Here is a 23741-nt window from a genome sequence, read left to right as displayed (position 1 = left end):
TAATGTTGTCGTTGTTGTTGTTTTTTTTTTTTAAAGTTCAGATGAAGTAGGGAACCGTGAGGAGCGGTCCGATCACGGTTCTCAAAACCGTGAGGTCCGACCGCGGTTCGCACGGGTTCCTGTTTTTTGCACATAGAACGGTTTTTGAAGCTAAAAGAACCGTAAAAATGAACGGTTCAAGGTTTTCCCGGTCGGACCGTACGGTCCGGTCCGGGTTTCAAAACCATGCCTTTAATGACTTGGCAAAACATATTTTTTTCCGATCGTTGGGTACAAACAGAATATTTTTTGTATCATCATAACTTATGATTGATACATAACAAAAAGTAGTCAATAACCAGTATCAATTAAAACCAAGATGCACAAACCATAAAGTGGCTACAAACTAATGCAAGAGTAAGCAAGGCATTTTCTCAAACACATGTTGTGCACAAAATATTTCAATGCCTTAGTTATAAATGTTTGTTATTATAAAAATTAAAAATTAAAAACAGAAAACAATAGCATGATTGTGAAGAAAAGAATTACCAATAGCAAACCACCAAAAAGATACAATTGTTTAGTGTTTTAATAACTCATGTCTATGTCCATTACTCATAGCTTTCTTTTCCCTGCAACCCATACCAACAATTTGCATTAAATAATCACAACAGAAAATCTTCTATCATTAGTAAAATTTTCTCATAATTTCTATCTTAAATAGCTCTACCTTTTCACTTTGCTATTGCTGGGATTTGCAGACAGCTTCTAAACTATATAGATTTGGTCTTTCGCTGTGCATAACAGAAAGCAAAAAATAATCCGTGGGTTACTAAAGGAGGAAATTGGAAAAGAAGCTGGGGTCTGCAACCAAACAAAGAATCAAATAAAACCCCTCAAAAATCAAGATGCTACTATTAAAGAAGATTCGGTCAAACTAAAATACAAAATAAATAGAGACTAAACATGAAACCAAAGCTTGAGATAACCTAGAAACTTTAATTAAATCCCCAAAAAAAATAAAATAATAATAATAATAATAAAGGTCTCACGTTAATACTAATAGAGCATAAACTGAGAATTCTTACGATGGAGGACATCAAATACCAAAACTACACAATTAAAAATTTGCTAAAAACCCTTTTTTAAGGGCGTTGAACCAAAGGCCAACCATTCAACCATAGCAACCCAAAAAACCAAAAGTAGATCAAACCGACAGAATTCCTCAATTTCACTCCCCCTTACGAATAACAGAACAGATAAGAGGGAAAACAAAACTTGAAAATTAAAGTGACATGATTAAGTTTAAAAGAACTAAAATTCACCTGCGATGAAAAAGGGATAAGTATAACAATGTAGAGTATGACAGAATTTTTAAAAGAAAAAATTCTTTAAATTTTAGTTCATACCCCTTTTAAATTTCAAAAGTGCTGTTTCCCTAACTGCCCAACACTATCATTACATCCCACGGAGAATTCCATTAAGTTAAAGACATATTTTTGCAATCCTTCCAAGAAAATCAAAGTGCTACCTATCAGCAGAACAATTAACAGCAATAAGAACCCAAGTTGCAACCAACATAAATTTTAGGAAACTTGCATCAAATGCCAATAAGTGTATTATTCTAACAAAAAGTCACATATCCAAGTCCAAAAATTTATTATAGCCGTCAGTAGCAACCCAAAGATAAGAAAAGAGACACCTATTAAATTGGGCTATAAAAAAAACATTTGATGATTGCTACAAAAATCATGAGCTAAAGCTGAAAGTTCAATCCAAAAGTCCTAAACTTTAGGAAACTTGCATCAAATACCAATAAGTGTATTATTCTAACAAAAAGTCACATATCCAAGTCCAAAATTTTATTATAGCCGTCAATAGCAACCCAAAGATAAGAAAAGAGAATCATGAGCTAAAGCTGAAAGTTCAATCCAAAAGTCCTCCATAAAACAGGAATAGAGTATGGAAAAAACAAATAGATGAAGTCTGACTTATCTCTAATTCCAACAATACGGTAACAATGCCATACAAACATATTTTGCAGCAACTTTAAATGAGAATGAATTTCATTATTACAACATGGTAAGAAAAAAAAAGATTTCAATTTCATTGAGACATTCTGTCAAACACTTAGGGTGATGGGGAGGATTTTAACAAAACAGACATAAAATTTTTACCAAACCTTTAATTTTCATTGATTCTAATTTCTCTGGGTCATTTTGTCAAACACTTAGGGTTGGCTTATTTTCACAAAGGATACCGATTCTTACATCATTCTCTCAACCATTATACCAGCAAAAACATGAGAAAGAGAGAATTACAGAGAGAAAAAGCAAGAAAGCTGGTGAATTTGTCAAACAAAATTGGATTTTGAATAACGTATGGAAGACTTTGTATGTTTTGAATAAAAGGAAGATCGATTTGTTCCAGAAGACAATTTGCGATGTCGTTGGGTTCTTTGGATTATGCCCGTTTAGAGAGGAAAAGGGGTATGAACTAAAATTCCTAACTTGACAACAAACCATAATTGAAGAGAATATTAGAAAAAGAAATTAATACCTTTGCTGTGATGAAATTAGAGTATTCCACTTCATCTCTGCAAAGAAACTGAATGATTTAAATCCAAAGAGATGAATTAAAATATATATATATATATATATATAAACGAAAACATTTAATCAATCACATCAGAATCCTATTTTCTAAGCCCTAATTTCTGAATTTAAATCTAGAACCAAAGCCAACTGAAATTATAAATTTTGAAAACGTATAACAAAAAATCAAAGAAAGAATGGGAACCCATCGGTGGAGGAATTTTTTTTATCAGAGAAAGAGTAGGAACCCATCAGCAGCGGTGTTTATGGGCGGAGGAGAATTACCTTTTGAGAGGAAGTAGGCCACAACCCGAAAATCAAAGAGAATGGTGAAGGACCCTCAAAATCAAATTGCTATCTCTGTCTCGGCGTTTCGCGGCTCTGTGTTTTTTTTTTTTGGATGCGGCGGTTTTTTTTTTTTTGTAGAATAGAATCTGTCTGGGGTAGCAGAGCCACAGGTAGAAGAGGAGTGGGGGGAACGATAGAGAGAGATACGTTTGCGTTTGAGGGAGAGAAATAGGTTTTATCGGGTTTGTTTTTGGAGAAATAGTTATTGGGTCAGAAAAGGGTTTTACTTTCTTTTTTTTAATAATCTTATTTTTTTTTTAAATAATGCTGATGTGGAAAAATGTAATAATGCTGATGTGGAAAAATGTGAGAGCTCTAAAAGCTTCGGTTTTATATATATATATATATAGATTATTATAAAATTTTAATTGACTAAGTTACACTTTTGCCCCTTAAAATTTGGGGTTTAATCATTTTGGCTATTGAACTTTGAGATTTTCATTTTGATTGGGTCAGAAAAGGGTTTTACTTTCTTTTTTTTAATAATCTTATTTTTTTTTTAAATAATGCTGATGTGGAAAAATGTAATAATGCTGATGTGGAAAAATGTGAGAGCTCTAAAAGCTTCGGTTTTATATATATATATATAGATTACTTCGTTTTGAGCTTATGTAACGCTTAAGCAGCCAACTCACAAAATCAAACTTACATATCAAAATGAAAATCTCAAAGTTCAATAGCCAAAATGATTAAACCCCAAATTTTAAGGGGCAAAAGTGTAACTTAGTCAATTAAAATTTTATAATAATTTGCTAAATTTGGGTTACCTGCTCACCCTGTATTACTTCTGAACTTTCAAGGAAAATTGGCCATTTATTCTGCTCTAAAAAGCATGGTGTACGATACTCAGTATACTTGCGACCTATACTCGATTATTTGACAATCTAGTTGCCATTTTATCATATACAGACCAAAAAGGAAAAAAGATTTAATTAGATGTATTCAGCCCCCAAATTTACGTCCACAATCAATATTCATCATTGATAAGCTACTATATTCCAATGAAGCAAATGCCCATACTAGCATGGCCAGTCCTTGGGCAATATGAGATGCAAAAGTACCAACATATTTCAAGCAATTCTTAACAATAATTCTCATCTTGGAACTTGAAACTAAAGAAGAAATTTTATAAACTGTGAAAGAAATTCCCAGTCAATTATAGCAGAAATTTTTTAAACTGTGAAAGCAATTCCGGTCACTTATATTATTTTTGGGTAAAGTCTGTGTCTCTTAACTATTAAAAAACCATGAAAATGGCTATAACTAAGCAGAGGCTCAGTAATGTGTATGAATTCAGTCATCCAAAACTATGACTCCTGATTCTGATTTCTCGTTGCTTCCATTCGATGCAGCACCATCCTTCCTTTCATCCATCACATCATCTCCAGTAACATCAGGCAAGCTTGTGCCTTCTACCCGAGGTGGAGATGGATCAGTAGGAGCTTGAACATTTAAAGATGATTCACTCTTTTCTTTTGCTGGATCAGACTCCCTTAATTTGCTGCTTTCACTTTGAGGTTTAGACTCTGACACCATATCCATCATCTCAGATTCCACCATGGAAGTAGGGTTGCCGTCATCTTGATGGGCAGATGGAGATCTGGTGCCTGAAACATTGATCTGCTCGGCTTGAGAATGTTGCTCTGAATTCAGTATTATTTGTTCTGAAGGAGAAGGATTTGCCTGCCCAGGGGAGAGAATGCGATTTATTTCTTCACAAATGGTCTCTAATGAAAGGACGTTCTTGCTCAAGTTGACACTTCCCACCAATTGGTTCACTGAGGATGTGGGAACTGATTCCTGGGGGTTTTCCTCCATAACCTTGCACATCTGCCAATAATATTAAAACAGTTATTAATCATGTGTGAATTTTCTATCCATATCACATCTTCTTTGTCCTAAGCAATATACAGCCTACATGCTCAAACCCCAATGTAAAATATCTATTAACTCAAGGTTTTACCTCATTATAAAGTCGAGCAAGCTCTAATCGATCTGGGTCATCATCACAAACTGCAGTAGAAATTTCTTCCGTAGCTGCACAGGCACTATATTAGTTATCCCCAAGCAGATAGAGAGGCATCAACCAACAGTAGCAACCATACATCTTACAGTGATGTGCTTATAATTGATCAGGATATGCAAATCCTGTAATCTTTATTTACTTTTGAATTTTGTATTCAAGAATTAAAAGAAAAATATCCTCCTTTGACAATTCTCTAGTTTCGTTTTAAGAAAAGCTTGAATCATGTAAGAATTTTCTTCTAATAAATTACAACCAACCCTTCATGCATGGGAGGTAAACCCATAAATTATTCAATGTGGTGAATAACTCCATTCTCCAGACATATACCCTTAAAATTCAGATTTTACTCCAAAATATTATGAATGACAGAAAACCTGATGCAGGGCCAAGGAGGCACAGGCTATTTACAGAAAGGGTATAAATATACAAGGAAGAACAATCCTAGACATAGAAAATCAAAACTGCAACAATGACAGAATCCAAAAGGAAAATGAGATTAAGAGGTATAACCAGCCAATCAAGCTCTAATAATGTTCAATTACTTCGAAGGTCTGTGATGCAGCCATGGAAGATTAATTTGTTACTACTTTGCAAATTCGACTATTCAAGACACTAAAAAATTCTTTATCAATGGCCCACCCTTTCTTTGAATCTTGTAAATGATCAAAATTAAAGATATTATCTGAGAGCCATTTGATGAGTAACTGAAAAAGGAAGAGGGATGTGAAAAGAATGAAGTAATGAAAGAGGCAACGAGTTGTCACAATCCATTGGTTCATATAGAATCCATGTCCTAGGTGTATCAGAAAACATTCTTTTCACTAAGCATATATAATAAAATAGAGAGAAAGGGTCTACCCTGAAACCAAGGTGATACCAACAGCTTAGTTCTCTTCAAATTGCAGGAGATAGTTGTCCATCATACAGCTCACCAAACACAGGACTATGCTAAGTGGTAACACAATGTACAGAGTCTGACAGCTGCCCAGTGCTGGAAAGTCGGAAAAAGAAGTGGTATAAACTTTAAATAGAAGCCCTGGTAGACAGCATTGGTAAACTACTCAGGGCTCCTCCGGTTTAGTAAAATGGAGGGGAGATTTTCTCTCTGTCTGGGGGTTCATTTCATTCATTATGAAATTAAAAGTGTAAGGCTGATTAGTGAGGTCTTAAAAACTTCATACAATGAATGATCAGCCATTCCATTTGTGACTTCAACAAGTAGGCAATGCGAATCAATGCTTTCTATGTTTCAATAGGGTATCAATTGCTTGGATGCAATTGAAAGCCTCAGGTCGGGACCGGGAGCATGATGGTGAGATGCCTGATCTCCATCTTAAAGAGGCGACACATCAAAAATGGGTTGGTAAGAATAATTGTTACTTGCCATGCTTTCCACAGGCGGAACAACCGCAACTTCCACAGCACAACTATCTATTTCATACCCTCCCGGTCAGCAAGGCAAATCTGCTATAAAACCTACTGGTCATAAAAGTCCTCAAGAACGGGAAAGCCAACCAAAATACTATTCCATCACTCTTGTTTCTGAATCAAGGGGGCTTGGCTTGTACTAGGCTCTAAAAGAGATTTCTTCAAGCAAGCAAGCTTTCTATCTTTTTGGGTTGCATATCCAAGGCAATGTTTTTTGTAGATTTGAGGACCCACATATGAAGTTTAATTGATGTAAAAGATGTGTGGTTTTAGAATTAGATGTCTAATGTGTCATAGGGTTAAAACAGTTATTTTAATTGGGTCTTTATATAATAAGTTATGGTCAATTTTGTATTCAGGGGCAAAGTTGCAATTTCCAAATTCCTAGAGAATTCCTAGAGAATTAAGAGTATTTTGGTAGTTAATTTGAGTTTAGAATTTTCTAGGAGATCCTTATATCTTAGATTTTATTTTCTTTTAAATCCAAGTTAGTCTTTTATTAGGCTTTTAGTTACTAGTCAAACTAGGAGTCCTAATACTACTAGTTTTTTGATAGGTAAGATAAGATATCATTATTAAAAAAATATGACATTAAAAAAACATGAGCTAGCCACAAAAATACAAAAGAGATATAAAGCTATGTACAAGAAGAAATCCTAAATATTTGTGCTCAATATACTCATAGAAGAGATAAAGATCTTATTTAATGCACAAAGCTCCCACTTTTATGGGGCCTGGGAGACATATTGGTAGCCAGCCTTTTTTTTTTTTTTTGAAGAGGTTGATTCCCAACAAACCAGCAACTTGTCGCTTTTGGTGGAAGGCACTTGCCATCACACCATGGCCTAATCTCATACTCAAATAATAAATTGAGTTGATTAATACAAAATTAAAAATATTGAGTGTTTTGAGCATTGAGGCAGCCCCTGAACACCATAAAATCCACTCATTTCCTTCTTTCTTACAACCCTAAATCAAGTTGTTTCTTTTATCTATCAACACCCCTAATCGCCACATACTTTCTTCTACCAAATAGCCTTCAAATAACTCAAAAAACCACATTTAATTCCTAACACAACCTAATAACCCTTTCTTAAACAATTCTAGAACCTAGATCCACAAAATCCCCAATTTGTCCTACTTGAGTTTGACTAGACCAGTCCATCTATAAGTACCAGAACAAGCACATTGGAACTACTCTCCAGACTTGCTGACTACTATTTCAGACAAACCACTCATGCCAACTAGAATGCACCTCAAAAGACTTGCACAACCCAATAACCCTAAGCAAGAACCACAGTTTCCAAGCAACCAAAACTGCCACTACTGATGGTCAACTTCCTTCATCCCATCAACACATACATCATCAATTTATAAATATGCATCACCTTATCGTGTATCGACAATCAAAATCCTCTGTATCTGAAGTTTGGGAATCCAAAACAGAATAGTTACTGTAGGAGAAACCTGAGAAAAATGCATTGACCAAGAGCACCAAGCCCCCATTAAATGATTATACCTCAAATTTTTGAATTATATATAACCAACAACCCTAAAAGCTCCTAGGTAACAAACTATCCAAGCATCCTCGTCCCCAGATATATGAAAAGGCAAGAAGAACAACCCTAAAAGCTCCTAGGTAACTAACCATCCAAGCATCCTCATCCTTAGATATATGAAAAGGCAAGAAGACAACTACAAAGGATAAGTCCACACATCTACATCTGGGAAAAGGGGTAAGTAAGCAATGCCCATCCTGTTTCTAAAGAACAAAAACCAGGAGTTCTCTTTCAGATTTCTTCCAATTAACTAACTCATCCTTACCTTAGTGGTTCAAAGTTCTTACAAAACAAAATATTCTTTTTTCCTAACATGCCTTCAGCCCTTCAGCATTTAAAGTGTCACCATTTAACACTTCCCCAAACTACCACTAATTCTAGAATACATTGACAAGTTTCATCGTCATAGCATTTCAAGATTTGGAAGGCTACTCCTTTGTGTGTATTGTGGACCACTTGGCAAGAGGAATATTAGTACCATGGTGTTGAACAGTCTAATCATGTACTCAAGCAAATGGTTGAGGTCCGTATATGAGCAGATGATTGCTTTGGGCAGCATCCCTTCTTTTTTAGATTTTCTAAATCTTCTGAGTTGGAGGTCGTAATTCTTTAGGAGTAGGTTAATACAAATATTGTGTACTTGATCTATCTCCTCTTTTGAATAAATTATTTTACAAAAACAATTCTAGAATATGCACAAAATCAAGTTTTGGAGGAGACAGATTTCAAACAGTAGTTCCTGGTGGCCTAAGCCTCTTTGCTCAGCTGATCTAAAACCCTACTGGAACTGTTGTTAATGAACTTCATATTCCTTGAATCCACTCGAAGGAAAGTGTGAACCAAAAAGAAGGCTGACAAGAACAACAGAATATAAAACTTGAAAAGAAGGCAAAATATAGGTACATCAAATACCTGAAAGCAATCAACTAAAAGAAGGCAAAGAGAAAAAGGAAGAAACAGAAGTAGAAAACCCATTTTCTAAATCAACTCGAAGCAATTGAGTTTGACTTACTAAATGTTTCCACTCGAGGCAATTGATCAACCACTTGGGTATCAACATCCACAGAGCTAGGATTTGGCACATTTGTGACCTTAGCTTCATTTCCAGGCTCTTCACTTGCAATCTCATTTGATTTCATGTCACCCTGAGAACAGTCACAGACAAAGAAAACTATCAGAGTCCAAAAGCAAGCGAGGTGCCATCTCTTTTCAAGTGACTTGAGTACACAATTCATATACTTAGATTTAGTTTTCCATATAGAATCATGCCTGCAATGATGACCCCATATTTAAAGCCCAATTTCCAAATAATCAAGGATATCAAAATCATAGAGCTAGCCAGTAATTACAGATTCAAAATCAAATATACAGTTCAGGCTACAAGCAATATTTCAGAGTAACCTCTTTGTGGCGTTACAATCCAGTAAAACAGGTAAAGGTGATGTGTACAACATAGCATGGAACCAGGGGAATTTATAAGTTATAACTTAAAACAAAACAAAAAATGAAGCATTTCAAACAATGGACATTGGAGATAATGAGTCAGCACGTAGAGCTACCTAGATTTTCCTAACTAATTTTTTAACAAGACAATTCAATGCAAATGCATTTAACAAAATAGTTGCTTAAAAGTTCTAACTTCATATTCTACTTGAAGGATGTCATCGGAACCACAAATTAACATCACAGTTTAGTCAGTTCTGCATATAATACCAGGATCAATTCAAGAATGGTAAGGATATTACAGAAAATTGAATTATTAGTACACATTGAAATATTTGCACCCACACTGTGGGGGGGAGGGGGGAGGAAGAAGAATAAAAGCTGAGGAAGGGAAAAAAAAAAAAAGCAACCAAGGTCAGACAGAATGAAGATTTAAGAGCTGGTGTCTCAGCAACCACATCTAACTACAGTGCTTGCATGACAAGGCCATAAGAAGTACCACTTGTTTGTAGTGTGTTAGTTGAGGAAAAACATGAAGGGTCCAAAAGTAAACTGGTGTGTGTTTGGATACAGCTTTTTGCTGATTGCTAATTTGTTGAAAATTGATTAAAATATAATTGTACCTAGAAAAAGTAAGGCTTTAAAAGGTGTGCATAAGCAAATAAGCTAAAAGGATAAACCCAAGTTCTGAAAGGCAATAGTATGATCAGTTTGAATAAATTAATAACACTTCAAATAGAACTGACATCTGCCAAGGTCCAGAGGTAATTGTTTAGACAGATCTGTCAAAGTAGTGGAGGACTTTGTTAATATAAAACACTGTGGAAAGAGTCGTTGAGTCCGACTCAGGGCAGGAACCAATCCAAATTTGATTTGCAGTGTAAAGAGATGGGTTGTACCAGTACCCAAAAATCTTTCCCAAAAATAAATTTAAATTAGAGACTCAGCCCTACTTGACCAATGCTTGATTAAATGCTATCAAGACCTCTCACCCACATTTTGGAGAATGCAAGATGTTTGGCCTTCACCAGGAGATGGAAACAAAGAGGAGAAAAAGAACCTAGGATGTATGCTCAAAGATCACTCCTCTACCATAAGATTGTAGTTTCTACCTACCTCTGAGGAAGTATTAAGTGTAAGCAACTCTGCACCCAAAAGAAGAGAGGAGATACAAGGACAGATAATTCACCAGGCTAACAGCCCATCTTAGTTTTGTTGGTTTGGATCAGACCCACTTAACAATTTCCTTCTTTGTCTCCTAACCCTGGATTGAAGTTAAATATCCAAGCCCATAACTGTACACAACATTCTTTATTATCATAACTCTTTTTCCAAATATTAATAATATAACAAAGGCTGCAGGATATATTGGAACTGGCCTTAACTTTTAGTGAGATAAAGCTATTTTAGGCGATTTACCTCTAGACTATAATACGCACAATTATCTAATAAGCAGGTGCCAGAAATATGAAATTAAACTTACATAATATTCTTTCTGGTACTCTGCATTGAGCCCTTTTTCCAAGAGAAGCACCCTTTTCTTGATAAACTCAACCTGTCTTCTCTGCATATCTCTAAAGTGATATAATATAGAAGAGTCTTGATATACCCGCGCTTGGTTTGCAGAATCAGTTGTCCCCTGTGTAACATCAGTTGCTATATCATTCCCAACACCATTTTCTTTTGACTGGGTGCCACTGCCAGGTGCATCTGCATTAGCTGTATTTGTTCCGTTTTGCACTTGAGAAGCAGCTTGTCCTGGAACAGGTAGATTTATGAAAGGAAGATTTAACTCTTGACAAATCACCTCCTGAATCCTCAGTTCCTTGTCATCAACAATCGCTTGCCATCTTCCATACCCATGCCTTTCATGTAAGTAATAAGCCATGGGTAAGTAGTAGTAAGTAACTAAACAAAGATCTATGTGAACTAAGTATTAAAGAATACATAAACTATTAATCTCACAATCACTTGGATAAATCGTTTGCAACATCAAACACCACAACTGCACCCCTCAAACACAAACATAATAGTATATACTCATACACCCACATACAAGTATACGCACGTACTTACGTGTGTACATGCATCTATGTATTTGTGTATTAAGGCATAAAAACTTTTAAGCAATGTCCCAATCATATTTAATCTAAGCAGACCAATCAAAAGCCACTCATATCTCATGGTCTGACAAGTGCAAATTGGTGTAAGATCTTGCACAAAGACATGATACATGCAATACTGCTTTTTCCATCTAAGACTAACCTTTTTAAGCCAATCCAATTCTGAAACATAATAAACTTCACAATTCTTGGGCACACATGACCATGAGATGGAAATACAACTTATGCAATAGGGTTGAACCCGTGACCCCATCCTCTACCCTATTTTTTAAGAGTTAGGTAGATGCCATTTCGTCCAAAAATCAAAGGCATAATTAGAAGCATAATTAGACAACACCAATAGGAAAAGCAACACACGAATAGATTCCAATTGTAAGGCAAGCCAGGCTGCAAATGAAAATTTTTACCCATTTGACAACTATAAAGCACTTTTAATTGTATTTCAAGTATTTCCTGAAATTAACAGAGCACTCATTTGTTTATTACTAATTACTGCACTACAAATAATGCAGTAACACAGACACAGAATATTATTTATGCATATTCTTATGTCTGTACGAACCATAGTCATTTTTACTATGGAGATGTAATTCTTCTTCTCATGATTTTATTATGAATGAAGGATATAAGCAAACTAACAAAAAGTGAACAAATAATTGCAATAAGTATGCAGATAAATATTCTAACATATGAACTAATATAAAGACAAAAACAAATAAAATAAAACAAACAAACATACTTCAGTACAGCACGCAATAATAATAAATCATGTTCCTCCTTCCAAGATCTTCCACCCTTCAACCCTGGGTAGCGTGATACAATGTCATCAGCAAAAAGTGGAGTGCCGGGATTTTCTGATGAAAACTTAACCTATCATTACACACAAAAGGAGAAAAAAGAAAAGGGTATAATTAGTAATTCAACCTAAAAATTTGTAGAGAATCAAAAGATAAGCTTTATCACTAGCAATGTATTTTAAACATAAAAAAATTGGATTGGATGTCTCCCAAAATCCAAAAATGAGGGGATCTTCCATTTAAACACAAACTATGCATGCACACTTTCACTTCATCAAGCTTTATTTGATATATGGTTTGCATTATTGACAATCTACCCTCCCTCGTGAAGAATCAATCGAGAATAATGGCAAGGTCACTCTTTGGGGTTCCTCTCCGTCATCAATCGTAAAAACGTTTACTCATCGTTCCATTTTCCAGTTCTAATCAAATTAATTTAACACTTCCGAATTCTAATAAAATCTTTAAATACACAATAATGGAAAGCAACTAAAGTCGTGGAAGTACTCTTTTACAAGACTTACTTTGTCCCTTACTAGAAGCAGAACTGCAATCCTAACAAGTACATCTTGTATTCTGAGTCCTTCTTTTGGTACACCATCTATAACCAAGATGATTAGTAGTAACAACATTTTCAGTAACAAAACAAACAAATAAAAAGACATGATGGAAAAGAAAATAAGAACAAGAGTAGCAGGTTTTAACCTGAAAAGGTAAGGGAGTCTGTGATATCTTCAGCAATGTGAGTCAAGAAAAGAGTTCCATATCTGAATCAAAAATAAAATAACTATATCAATTTATCAAATATCAGCAACATAGAAAATGGAAAGAAAACACACACAACATATCTTACTTCTAAATTTAATTTTTACTTATAAAAAAATTAATTTTTTCCTTTTGTGTAAGCATTCCCGTTAAATAAAAATAATTATCATTTACATTTATAGCAATAAAAATAAATACATCCATATTCATCAAAAATTTTATCCAAAAAATACATACATTCACATGAATATATCCGTACATATATCTACGCACAGTCACAGCCAAAAGTTTGGATTATACTTGCGTGCAATATAGAGTGAAACATAAAGTATTTGGCAGTGTGGTTTTCAAAAAAAAATATACATGTATATATATATATATCCAATTGAAGACAAACCCATCTTCACTTACATCATGGTATAGATGGAGTAACAATATACTCCAAACCCATCATTAGTCTGTCCTTTTAACTTCATTAGTGTTGTAAAATAATTGCATTATCTTTCCACAATCTCCTAATTTAGTTTACTGAATGTGAAATGTAATGCACAGTAAATTGATAAAATTGCAATTTGGCTAAAATGTAAGGAACACATACAACTTATCTGGTCATAGTCAATTTGTCATGCTGTACTGAATTGTATTATTTAACAATAAAATTTTATTATTACGCCTAGAAAAAAGGACAAATATTGAAACACTTGTAACTTGACACATCAAAAGGCCTAAGTCGACATGGTCCAAGAACATTTTACATAACAAAAGAAGTAATCAACAGAGACAAACAAAACAAATGGAACTGTACAAAGTGAGATAATTATCTCAATAAACATTATGGAACAAAGCATGCACACAGAGGTCATCCATTCCAAAAAAGTAAAAAAAATTGAGACCATGCTTTCACTTATTGCCAAAATAATGACCAGGACAATGCCACAATCATAGTTCAATGGCATTTTTAAATACTATAACTACAAAAGATTCCAAATATTTTTTTTGATAGGTACAAAAGATTCCAAATATGAAGCAAAGTCTATAGAGAATACTCTTTGATTTCTTCATAGGTCTTCTGCTTCATGCGAGATGTAAACTCCTTCCAGTCAAAATCCCCAACCCCAAACCTGCCATACATTCAAGAGTAAGACAAGCAACAAACTTTAGCAAACTAAAAGAAATACAATGTCCACAAAAGTTGCAGTTTCTTGCAGCAACATGATCACCCATTCTACAAACTAAAAATATCAAACATATGCATGCAACACGCAAGTGTGTGCAGAGAGAGAGTAAATCTAATAAGCAAAGATTACTGGACCAAAGATTACAAAAGTAAGAGAAAACCTCATCAAAATTTGCACAAATGCTGCCCTCTGATTTTGATTGAAACCCAGTACCCTGAAGGATCTCCCTTCGCCTTCCATCAAAGGAGGTGGCTCAGTACCCTCCACTGCAAAAGAATTCATACAGAAGTTTCCCTATAATCAAAACCTGCTGACCAAATCACTGTAATTAATTTTATTGAAAAAAAAACAATGATAAAGAAAAGATACCACGAGATTTCTTTCTGTGAGGCTTTCTCACAGAAGGCGCTCCAAACGAAGGTGTTTCACTATCAGTCAGCTCAGCTTCATAGTTTTCATCCTCATCAGAACTAACATCTTCTAAACCAGCTAGGTCATCTTCTTCAACAGACACCATCTGAACAAAACTCCAATAGCAAATGTTAATCCACTTCCATAGAGAAAGAGACTTAGGATCATTTTATTTCTAATCAACACAATTTTAGATGTCAATCAACCAGTATAAACCTGTAGAATATGCCAAACTAAGACTAGAGACTTAAAAGATCGCAATTTTAAAAATAAGGATTAAAACATTCTCCCACAAGAAAATGGTCATCTACACATCATTTGACATCTTCAAAGAACAATGACCTTCAGAAATAAATGTGACTGTGTATGCAAATACATCATTGTAGCATTCATTCTAAGAAAATCATTAAATAGAAGGGACCAAAGTGATTTTAATAATACATCATAAAGGCAAAATTGAAATACCTGCTTCCGACTTCTCTTTCCTTTACCCAAAGCATTAAATTCCTCAACTTTATGCACCTCATATCTATCTCTTAACAACTCTTCCCAGTAATTTGATTTTTCTGGATTGCTCACGGAAGGCTTATTGTCCATTTTTGCCTTCTGTGCTTCCTCCTCTGCTACAGCCTCTACTTTTTCAATATATTCAAAATTTGCCACCTACAAAATATAGCATTCATTTGAGTAAAATACCAGAGAGCAAGAAAGAAGCAGAGAATATGACAATGAAGAGATCCTATCTGTTCAATAAGGCTATTCCAGCAACAATCACAAACATGATGTTCAGAGATATAAAAGAATTCTACTAGTTGAAACTTGATTATGCTTCAAAAGATTAATGCAGACAGTTCACATGAAAAGGCCCAAATCTTACAGAATCCATACAATTATATTTTTGGACTGAAATAAATGGCAGAGTCAGTCACTAAAACTCCATATCAAGAGATCAGAAAGGTCACAACTTTTCTTATTTCAATTTCAGCCATCAAAAACATGCTTATATAACTTTTTCAAGTATCATGAATCAAGGTGCAATAAGCAAATGACAGATGTAATCCAAAATGAACACCAATCCAGGGACAAAAAGAAACCACCAAGGGGCTAGGGCATTTTTGGACCTGCCATTACTATTACAATGGGTAGGGATGAGCTACCAACATACTACATGAATCAGTGAGCAACCCCAATATACTTCTTGGCTGGGTGCCCCTTTTGTACCTTTGAATTGAATGAACAGGGAAGATGGTATTAGAAAAATGTGGTCACGCATGACTAAACCTCTAAACTGTTCGGCACCGCTGTACTTTTACCCAACTTATCTTTTAAGCAAAATAAACCAATGAAACTAAGCTATACCAAACGAACAAAGGCAGAGAATGCAAACCTTATTACTCTCTGTTCCACAAGTTATAATACAGTAGATCATGAAAATGCAAAAATTTCAGGTACTATATGCTACGCCAGGAATGAGCAATTTATCAATGAATTTTGGGCAGTGGCACTGAAGCCAATTAGACCTCTAGCCAAAAAAGGTAATATTTCAGAATTAGAATAAGAAGCAAAATATGAAGTAGTCAACTTAGATATCAAAAGAGGAAGAAAGTGGTCATTTTTAGAATAATTTCCTTTACTCTTCACTTCAATAATAAGGAGAGAATTTTATGATCATAAATTCTTAAATAAGAGTTAGATTCGAATTTTAATGACAAGGATTTCCACTATATTTCAGAATTTGGCAAGTTCATAATTAGTAAACTATATAGTCTTAGTAATTTCAGGTCTATAAGGAGGGTAACTTGGGGATATAATGAACAAAAAAAGAAAAGAGGATTCCAAACAATGAATTATATTTTACCTGTGTTTTTTTCTTTATTTTAATACCAATGTTGGACAGTTTATTTGTAGTGATTTCTCTATCAAAATCTGCCAAGAGGCTGTTCCCATCATGTACTAATGTCAGGTCATCACGTGTTAATCAATAAGTCACCTAGAGAAACATTTAGATTGGTTATAACCAACCCCCCCCCCCCAAAAAAAAAAAAAAAACCCCTAATGCATCAAATAGGAAGTCTTTTAGTAAGATAGGACATGTGCTCCTAAACCTATCAGGCCATGGTCAGTGAAGTCTTGAGCTCTATCATTCTATAAACCATCTGATATAGTTCGCAAAATGCATTGACAGCCTAATAAAACCAAAACAGAGGATGAGAGAGAGAGAAAGTCCTTCACCAAAATTAGTTTACATTTTATAGTCTACTCTTAGTACAAGTGAAAATGTAAACACTTTTATCTAATATACATGTAGATCAACTGCATGTGGAAACATATAAGAACAAGGGATTTCCCTTTCTTTTCTTTAAATCAGGTATAACTTCCTTACTATCGTTCAACATTTTAGAGCATAAAATGAACTACTAAGCTTAGAACATAGGATACAAATCATTGTTTCTTTCCTTTTTCTTTTCTTTTTCTTTTTTTTTTGGGGGGGGGGGGGGGGGGGGAGGAGGCTGGCAGATAGTGGGTATGCACAAGAATTATTAAATATAAAATAGTTGAAAGTATAGATATTGTTTCTCCTCTAGGTATTTCTATCAAGACCTAGGAAAGCACTAACCACATATGCACTATACCTTAGAAGGAATAGTCAAAATCGAAACTCCTAATATAAGTGCTTATATAACCCAAATCGACCTAGAACCCAAGAAAATATCACATTTGTGCCTGAAAGTTAAACAGGTATAACCTAATTTACTTCCATAGTTGACATCTTGCTGCATACACACTAGGCTGATCCAGTTCCCCTCAAAGGCAAATGTCACCTCTCCTTGCCAACACCACTCCCCAATTTAATTGTTGAGTTATTAATAACAATTGATACTTAAAATAAAATAAAATTATATACATATATATTAACTATTGACAATTGTGTTAAACCAACAGATATAAGGGCACAAACACAAGATCAAGTATGCTGAACATAAATAAAAAATTAAGTGTTACTTGAAACACTAATTGCACAATAATATCAATGCACAGGATAGTATAAAATAGATAAAACCTTAAAGGCCTTTAAAAACCCATCTTCCTCATCATCATCCAATGTAGCCTCTTCGTCTCCAACTTGTTCACGATCGAGTAATCTATAAAGGAAAAAATTCATCAAAGTTTATGAGCTCAAATATTTAAATGTTATCAATCAAGTCAAAATAGTAACAAAGAAATTACCTATCTATTGCAGCATCATCATAATGAATTTGGCGGGATTTTCCTGCTTCATCATTCTCATCAGCAAATAACTCCTTTGAGCCATACCTTATGATGTCATCTAACTCTTCCTACAGCACAATCGAAATTAATTAGAAGTTTCATTAATTTTTCTCTGCAGATAAATTTAAATAGATAGAGCCTAGTCCTCAATGCACCATCAGAATCTCTGGCTTACATTTGACTTCTATCAGAAATAGTTATGAAAAGGAAGAACTTGAAGCATGTACAGCACACCGCAAACAAAATGATGGATATCTCCAGAGAACAACCAGTAAATCCAATTTTAATGGATGGTTTGTCGCAGCTCAGCAGATATATTTCTCTATTTTGCAGCATGAAACCCATTGGTCCATAGTAGATTACATGACACATTATAGCATATATTACAGGGTTGCATTTTTTACTTTTATTACACTTCTGTATCAATTCTTGAATGTTTCACCTCTTTCAAGGCTTTCAGGTTTAAATTTTCTGTCACATAAAAGCATTCATGCTTGAAAACACTTGATCGAACTAGTTTGAAGTTTGTTCTTAGAAAAATCTAAGAAAAGTGAGAATCTAATTGTAAGGAGATCAATGATTACAATGATAACACAATCATAAATAGACTTCAAAACTATTATAAAAAAAAAAAGGAAGAAGAAGAAAAAGATTCTTTTAAAAGCAATGACATACCTCTATGAAATCGAAATACTCTTTCACGCTAAACATTTTAGGACCAATAGAATTTCACACCCTCGAAAATTCATGTTTAGTATTTACTGGTCATTTTGTGTATAAAGTTATTACATTTCCATACAACTACAACAAACAAAACATTAATATTAATGAATGAAATCATAAGGGACCAAAGATGTAGACAAGAAAGGATTTAACTCTTAATATCAGGAAAGCATTAGAGTATAAGACCAAAGATGTAGACAAGAAATTTTTTTTTTTTTTTTTTTTTGATAAGTAAAGACAAGAAATGAACAAGCTAGATGTAAGATTTTCTAATGATAATGGTTACATGTGCAGTGCAGCTACACAATTTGTTTATTTCACAAGAATATTGGGTTCAACTGTGTCTTTACTATATTCCAATTGGAGCAAGGGTCCAGACATGATGAGATGGCAAATGAGAGGTACTGGGGCATTTGGCGTTTGATCTTACTATGGTGTGTTGCACACCACAAGGGAGATATGTTTTCCATGGTGAAGGATTTGGTGTACCAAGGGGCATTTGATGTTCGATTTTACAATGGTGTGTTGAGTGCCCCAAGGGAAATCTATTTTCCATGGAGAGGAATTTGGTGTGCCAAAGCCCCAAAACAGGTTGCTTTTTTGTGTGAACAACAGTGTGGGGGAATATTTTGACTAATGATAATCTCAGAAAGAGAACTATCATTTTGGTAGATTGGTGTTGCTTGTGTAGGCAAAGTGGAGAGAAGGTGGATCATTTGCTACTTCATTGTAATTTTACTTATGCAATTTGGAGTGCTTTTTGGAATTCATTGGGTGATGCCACATAGAGTGGTTGATTTACTCGCTGGTTGGTGCGATTGGTTCAGTAAACATTCTTCTACTATATGGATCCCTTGTGTCTATTGTGTATTTTTGGAGGGAGCAAAATAATCGCACCTTTGAAAACATGGAAGTATTGGAACTCCAGCTGAAGATTTCCTTAATTGATTGCTTTGTGAATGGTCAACAATCTTACAGTGGTACTATTACAAAGTTCACTGGATCGCTTTCTTCCGCTTGTAATTTTTTTATATAGAAATTCTTTAGGCACCTTGTGTTTCTATGTTATGCATGAGATAGTTCTTTCGTAATAAAATCTCTTATCAAAAACAAATATTCAATCATCAACATATATTGTTTCAGATGCCACAAAACCAGTGGCAGTGCCACATTCAACCCAGGAGGTTCAAATGAACCCCCTGGCCAGGGAAAAAATTAAAATGTTTTTTTTTATAAGTACAATGTGTTTGGCCAATTAGATAGAAAAAATAAATAAATAAAATTTATGTATAATGTTTTTTATATTTTTTGTTGACCACCCGAAAATAAAAATTTGAATGCCCTAAAAGAAGCCCAAGAACAAACCTATTCAACACCAACTTTTATCTTGGCCTTTTAAAACAAAAAGAAAAAGCCCAACAACAAAAATTCTTAATTGAGTAATGATATGGACAAAACAAAAATTCTTCTTAATAAATTAAAAAGACCAATAAGTTGTCAAAATTGAGCTGAATAGTTAAATAAAAGAAATGTAAAGAGTAAAGAATAAAGAATAAAGAATAGAACTAATTAATAATAAATTAGAGTATTCCTGTTGCGACTGCTACAGTGGAAAGAAAATTTTCAGCAATGAAACATATAAATAATGAACTGCACAATCGAATGAGAGATCAATGGAGGAATGACTTCTTGGTTGTGTACATTGAAAGAGATGCAATTGGTATCATTGATAATGAAGCTCATGCAAAAATTTTAAAATATGAAACCTCATATAAGGCAATTGTAAAACTTCATGTAATTGTTTTTTTTTTTTTTTTTTTTGGAAATGTTAATATATTCAAGTTCTCTTTTTATTAGATTTTATATAATTAAATTTTTTAATGACCCCCCTAAAAAAATTTCTAGAGCCGCCACTACACAAAACTATCTAAAGCATTAGTATCCAGAAGAATTTTGTACCTGGTTAATGTTTTGAGCCTTTAGCCTCCCGACAACAAGATGCTCTAAAACCATTTTCTTCTTAGTCATTTGCATCATCCTTTCTTCAATGGTTCCTCGTGTTATGAGCCTATAAATCATCACCTGCAACACCAAGAGCACTCTCAAAGTTTAAAGCACCAAAAGTGACAACAACAATTTGCTACAACAATTGAAGAATAAACTTCAACCTTGTTAGTTTGCCCAAGTCGATGGGCTCTAGCCATAGCTTGTAGATCGGCATGGGGATTCCAGTCACTACAAAAGGGCAACACATTTAATGAATGAAAATAGACTTAAAAATGTGTTTGTGGGTGTGTGGGTGTCTAATACATTAGAGAAAAAGATAACACATCTTTTTCTTTGGCACAAAAAATAAATGAAAATAGAAATCTAAAAGGTAAAATTCATTTTAGCAATACCATGATAAATGACCGCCACTAATAAGAGTTACCGACATCATTTAATACATTACACACCCTCTGAACCAATATAAATGGGTTGCTTTCCTCTTTAGAATGGCTCAAGCTTCTCTTTTTTAGAACTTTAAGGGATTGGTTGTTTGCTTTGCAAGATAAATCTTTCCCCTCTTTTTTTGATTTCCTAGACTCTTGAATTTTTGTATTTGATTTCTTTTCCCTTGTACACTCCCTGTGCACTAGGGTGTCCCATTTATATCAATATATCTTATTACTTATCAAAAAAATATACATATAAATGTTTATTGTTTCGTAATTAAACAAAAAGAAGGAAATATATATCTTATTGCAAGTCATACCACCTCTAATCGGAAAGAGGAAATAAGGCCTTATTATGTAGCTGCCATGAAGCCAAAGGAAAACCCTCCCCCCAACTCCTTCAACATTGTGATAAAATAAAGAATGTAAACTATCTAAATCTAATGTAAACCATCAATATCTAGAATTAAGTGTATATAAAGAAGGGTTAGAGATAAACTTCCTACCAACCACCTCTCCTAGACTCCACAGAAGCAGGAGTCTACACTGGCTATGACCTCAAAAGAAATATAAAATGGTTACATATCCACTATAGAGCATCGATTCATCTAACCAATATTATGGCCACATGTGGCATCTCAAAAAAAGAATGTAAACCCCCCAGAATCAAATCACTGGCATACAGTAAAATTATTTTAGACATCATCTGCCCATTTGGAATTAGTCTGCAAGCCACTTACACCTTTATAACAATTCTAGCTAGAACCTAAAGTTTTACTTCCACTTAGGTTTCAGTCATGGCAATGCTGAATCCATAACCGCTTCCTAGTAGTCATCAAATTTCACCGTATAGAGATCCATATCCATGAAGAATTGTTAGATCAATATTTTATTAAACCACTTCTTACTGCTTCCTAAACTCCAGGTTCACCAACCAGTGAGTTTCCTCACTTCATATATTACCAAATATCTATAAATTGATCAACAAGTTGCAATCCAGAAATCGCAATCAATATCCTTCAAACCACTTCTTACTGCTTTCCTAAACTCTAGGTTCACCAACCAATGAGTTTCCTCACTTCATACATTACCAAATATTTATAAATTGATCAACAACTTGCGCCAGAAATCACATGAAAAAAGAAAACAAATGTCAGTGTAAACTTTTCACCTGTCATATATGATAACAGTGTCAGCAGTTGCAAGGTTTATCCCTAAGCCACCAGCTCTGGTTGAAAGCAGAAAGCAAAATCTGGAAGAATTTTTGGCATTAAATCGGTCTATTCTTATTTGTCTTTCAGCGCCACCAACCTTGCCATCTATCCGTTCATAATGCCATTTCTGACTCGAAGGAAAAAAAATGAAACAATATTAAATCAGTTATATATATATATATATATATATATATTGAAAATTCATTAACTGCTTCAACCCACAAACTAAAATTCTAACAGCCAAACACATAAGCATGTAGAAAAAATAATTTCACATGAAAACCTTGTAAGTACAGTAATCTTCTAGCAAGTCCAACATGTGTTGAAATTGTGAATATATAAGAACTCTATGGCCTTGCTCTTTAAGCTTCACCATCATTTTGTCCAACAATCGCAATTTTCCAGAAGATTCCAAGAGCTGTCTGTCAAATAGGAAAAGAAAAGTAAAAGCAGGAAACAGAGTATCATGTTTACAGTTAACTATAACAACATTAATATTCATTCTATATAATCCAAATATCAAAGTACCTAAGAATCCTTTCAAAACAAGAGCATATTATAAAAGGGGTCTGGTTAATGTAAGCCCTTTAGGGCATACATTAATAATCCATTTTAGGAAACTTTTATGGGAAATTAAAAAGCTGTCAAAAAAGTTAGTCACTTTTTCATTTTCCCATAAAAATTTTCCCAAAATGGTTTACTAATATATGCCTTTAAGGGCATACTTTAGTAAAACCATTAAAGTATATAAAATATATCTACTTACTTGAAAGATTCTTTTGTATCTTCTATATCTGGTTCAACTCCTTCTAACATGTAAGGGTGACAACAGAGCTTGCGCAATTCCATAACCACATTGATTAAGGAAATCTGATACAAGTATTCAAACATGATAATATGTTAGGTCAGGATTAAATTGAAAATTTATTACTTCATCATGCAACCTTACCTGTGCACCACCACGTCGAGTTAGTATCTGATAGTTACGAGTCAAGATTGCTTTGTAGTATTCTTTCTGCTTGCTACTTAATTCAACACGTAAAATAAGTTCCCTTTTAGGAGGTAGTTCTTTCATCACATCTTTCTTTACTCCTGCAATAACATCCAACAGAGAATGATTTTGAAAGGTATTAGATGAACAAAAAATTGAACTCCTATTTGACAGTAAGAACTTTAGCTTCAATAAGCCTGCAAGACTACTGATCTACTTTTTCAATGACTCTAACCTATGGGAATAGGGCTCTCCACAAGGATATGGAAGATGCAGGGAAAGGAAAGAAGATCAACCAAATACAGTCCTAGGAATCAAGGATAATGTCCTCCTAAAATGTAATTTAGAGTTCAAGGTGAACCAAAAGTGAAGAAGGTGGTTCACTAGCTTAACTTCCACACAATGTTTCCACTCAGTCAGAGTAAGTTTTATTGCTATAAAAAATAAAAAGAATTAA

At 34.2% G+C, this 23741-nt stretch overlaps 1 protein-coding gene and 1 long non-coding RNA gene across 3 annotated transcripts in view; both read right to left on the bottom strand.

Moving 5' to 3' along the window:
- Positions 1-254: 254 nt before the first annotated feature.
- On the bottom strand, positions 255-3044 carry LOC115978241. Of its 2 annotated transcripts, XR_004088671.1 has the most exons (4): positions 2859-3044; positions 2539-2575; positions 710-773; positions 255-611 (listed from the first exon to the last, which is right to left on the bottom strand). It is a non-coding gene; the product is annotated as an uncharacterized LOC115978241 (long non-coding RNA). The 2 variants fall into 2 exon arrangements; XR_004088672.1 differs by lacking the exon at positions 2539-2575.
- An 831-nt stretch (positions 3045-3875) lies between these two features.
- Positions 3876-23741, bottom strand: part of LOC115974878 (CHD3-type chromatin-remodeling factor PICKLE) — a 34147-nt gene continuing 14281 nt past the window's right edge. Inside the window, exons 13-31 of the mRNA XM_031095423.1 lie at positions 23243-23385; positions 23060-23163; positions 22577-22715; positions 22251-22420; positions 20813-20879; positions 20604-20726; positions 17880-17989; positions 17713-17794; positions 15117-15314; positions 14610-14757; positions 14401-14506; positions 14109-14183; positions 13003-13064; positions 12822-12898; positions 12240-12370; positions 10861-11242; positions 8947-9079; positions 4885-4958; positions 3876-4751 (exon numbers count right to left, since the gene is read on the bottom strand). Of these exons, the coding sequence (XP_030951283.1) occupies positions 4215-4751; positions 4885-4958; positions 8947-9079; positions 10861-11242; positions 12240-12370; positions 12822-12898; positions 13003-13064; positions 14109-14183; positions 14401-14506; positions 14610-14757; positions 15117-15314; positions 17713-17794; positions 17880-17989; positions 20604-20726; positions 20813-20879; positions 22251-22420; positions 22577-22715; positions 23060-23163; positions 23243-23385 (2861 nt within the window). The 3' untranslated portion in view covers positions 3876-4214. The remainder of the gene's footprint in view (positions 4752-4884; positions 4959-8946; positions 9080-10860; positions 11243-12239; positions 12371-12821; positions 12899-13002; positions 13065-14108; positions 14184-14400; positions 14507-14609; positions 14758-15116; positions 15315-17712; positions 17795-17879; positions 17990-20603; positions 20727-20812; positions 20880-22250; positions 22421-22576; positions 22716-23059; positions 23164-23242; positions 23386-23741) is intronic.

Source organism: Quercus lobata, chromosome 2 (assembly GCF_001633185.2).
Source record: "Quercus lobata isolate SW786 chromosome 2, ValleyOak3.0 Primary Assembly, whole genome shotgun sequence".
NCBI lineage: Eukaryota > Viridiplantae > Streptophyta > Magnoliopsida > Fagales > Fagaceae > Quercus > Quercus lobata.
The sequence above is the reverse complement of the archived record's forward strand: the minus strand, read 5'-3'. Positions and strand labels throughout refer to the sequence as shown.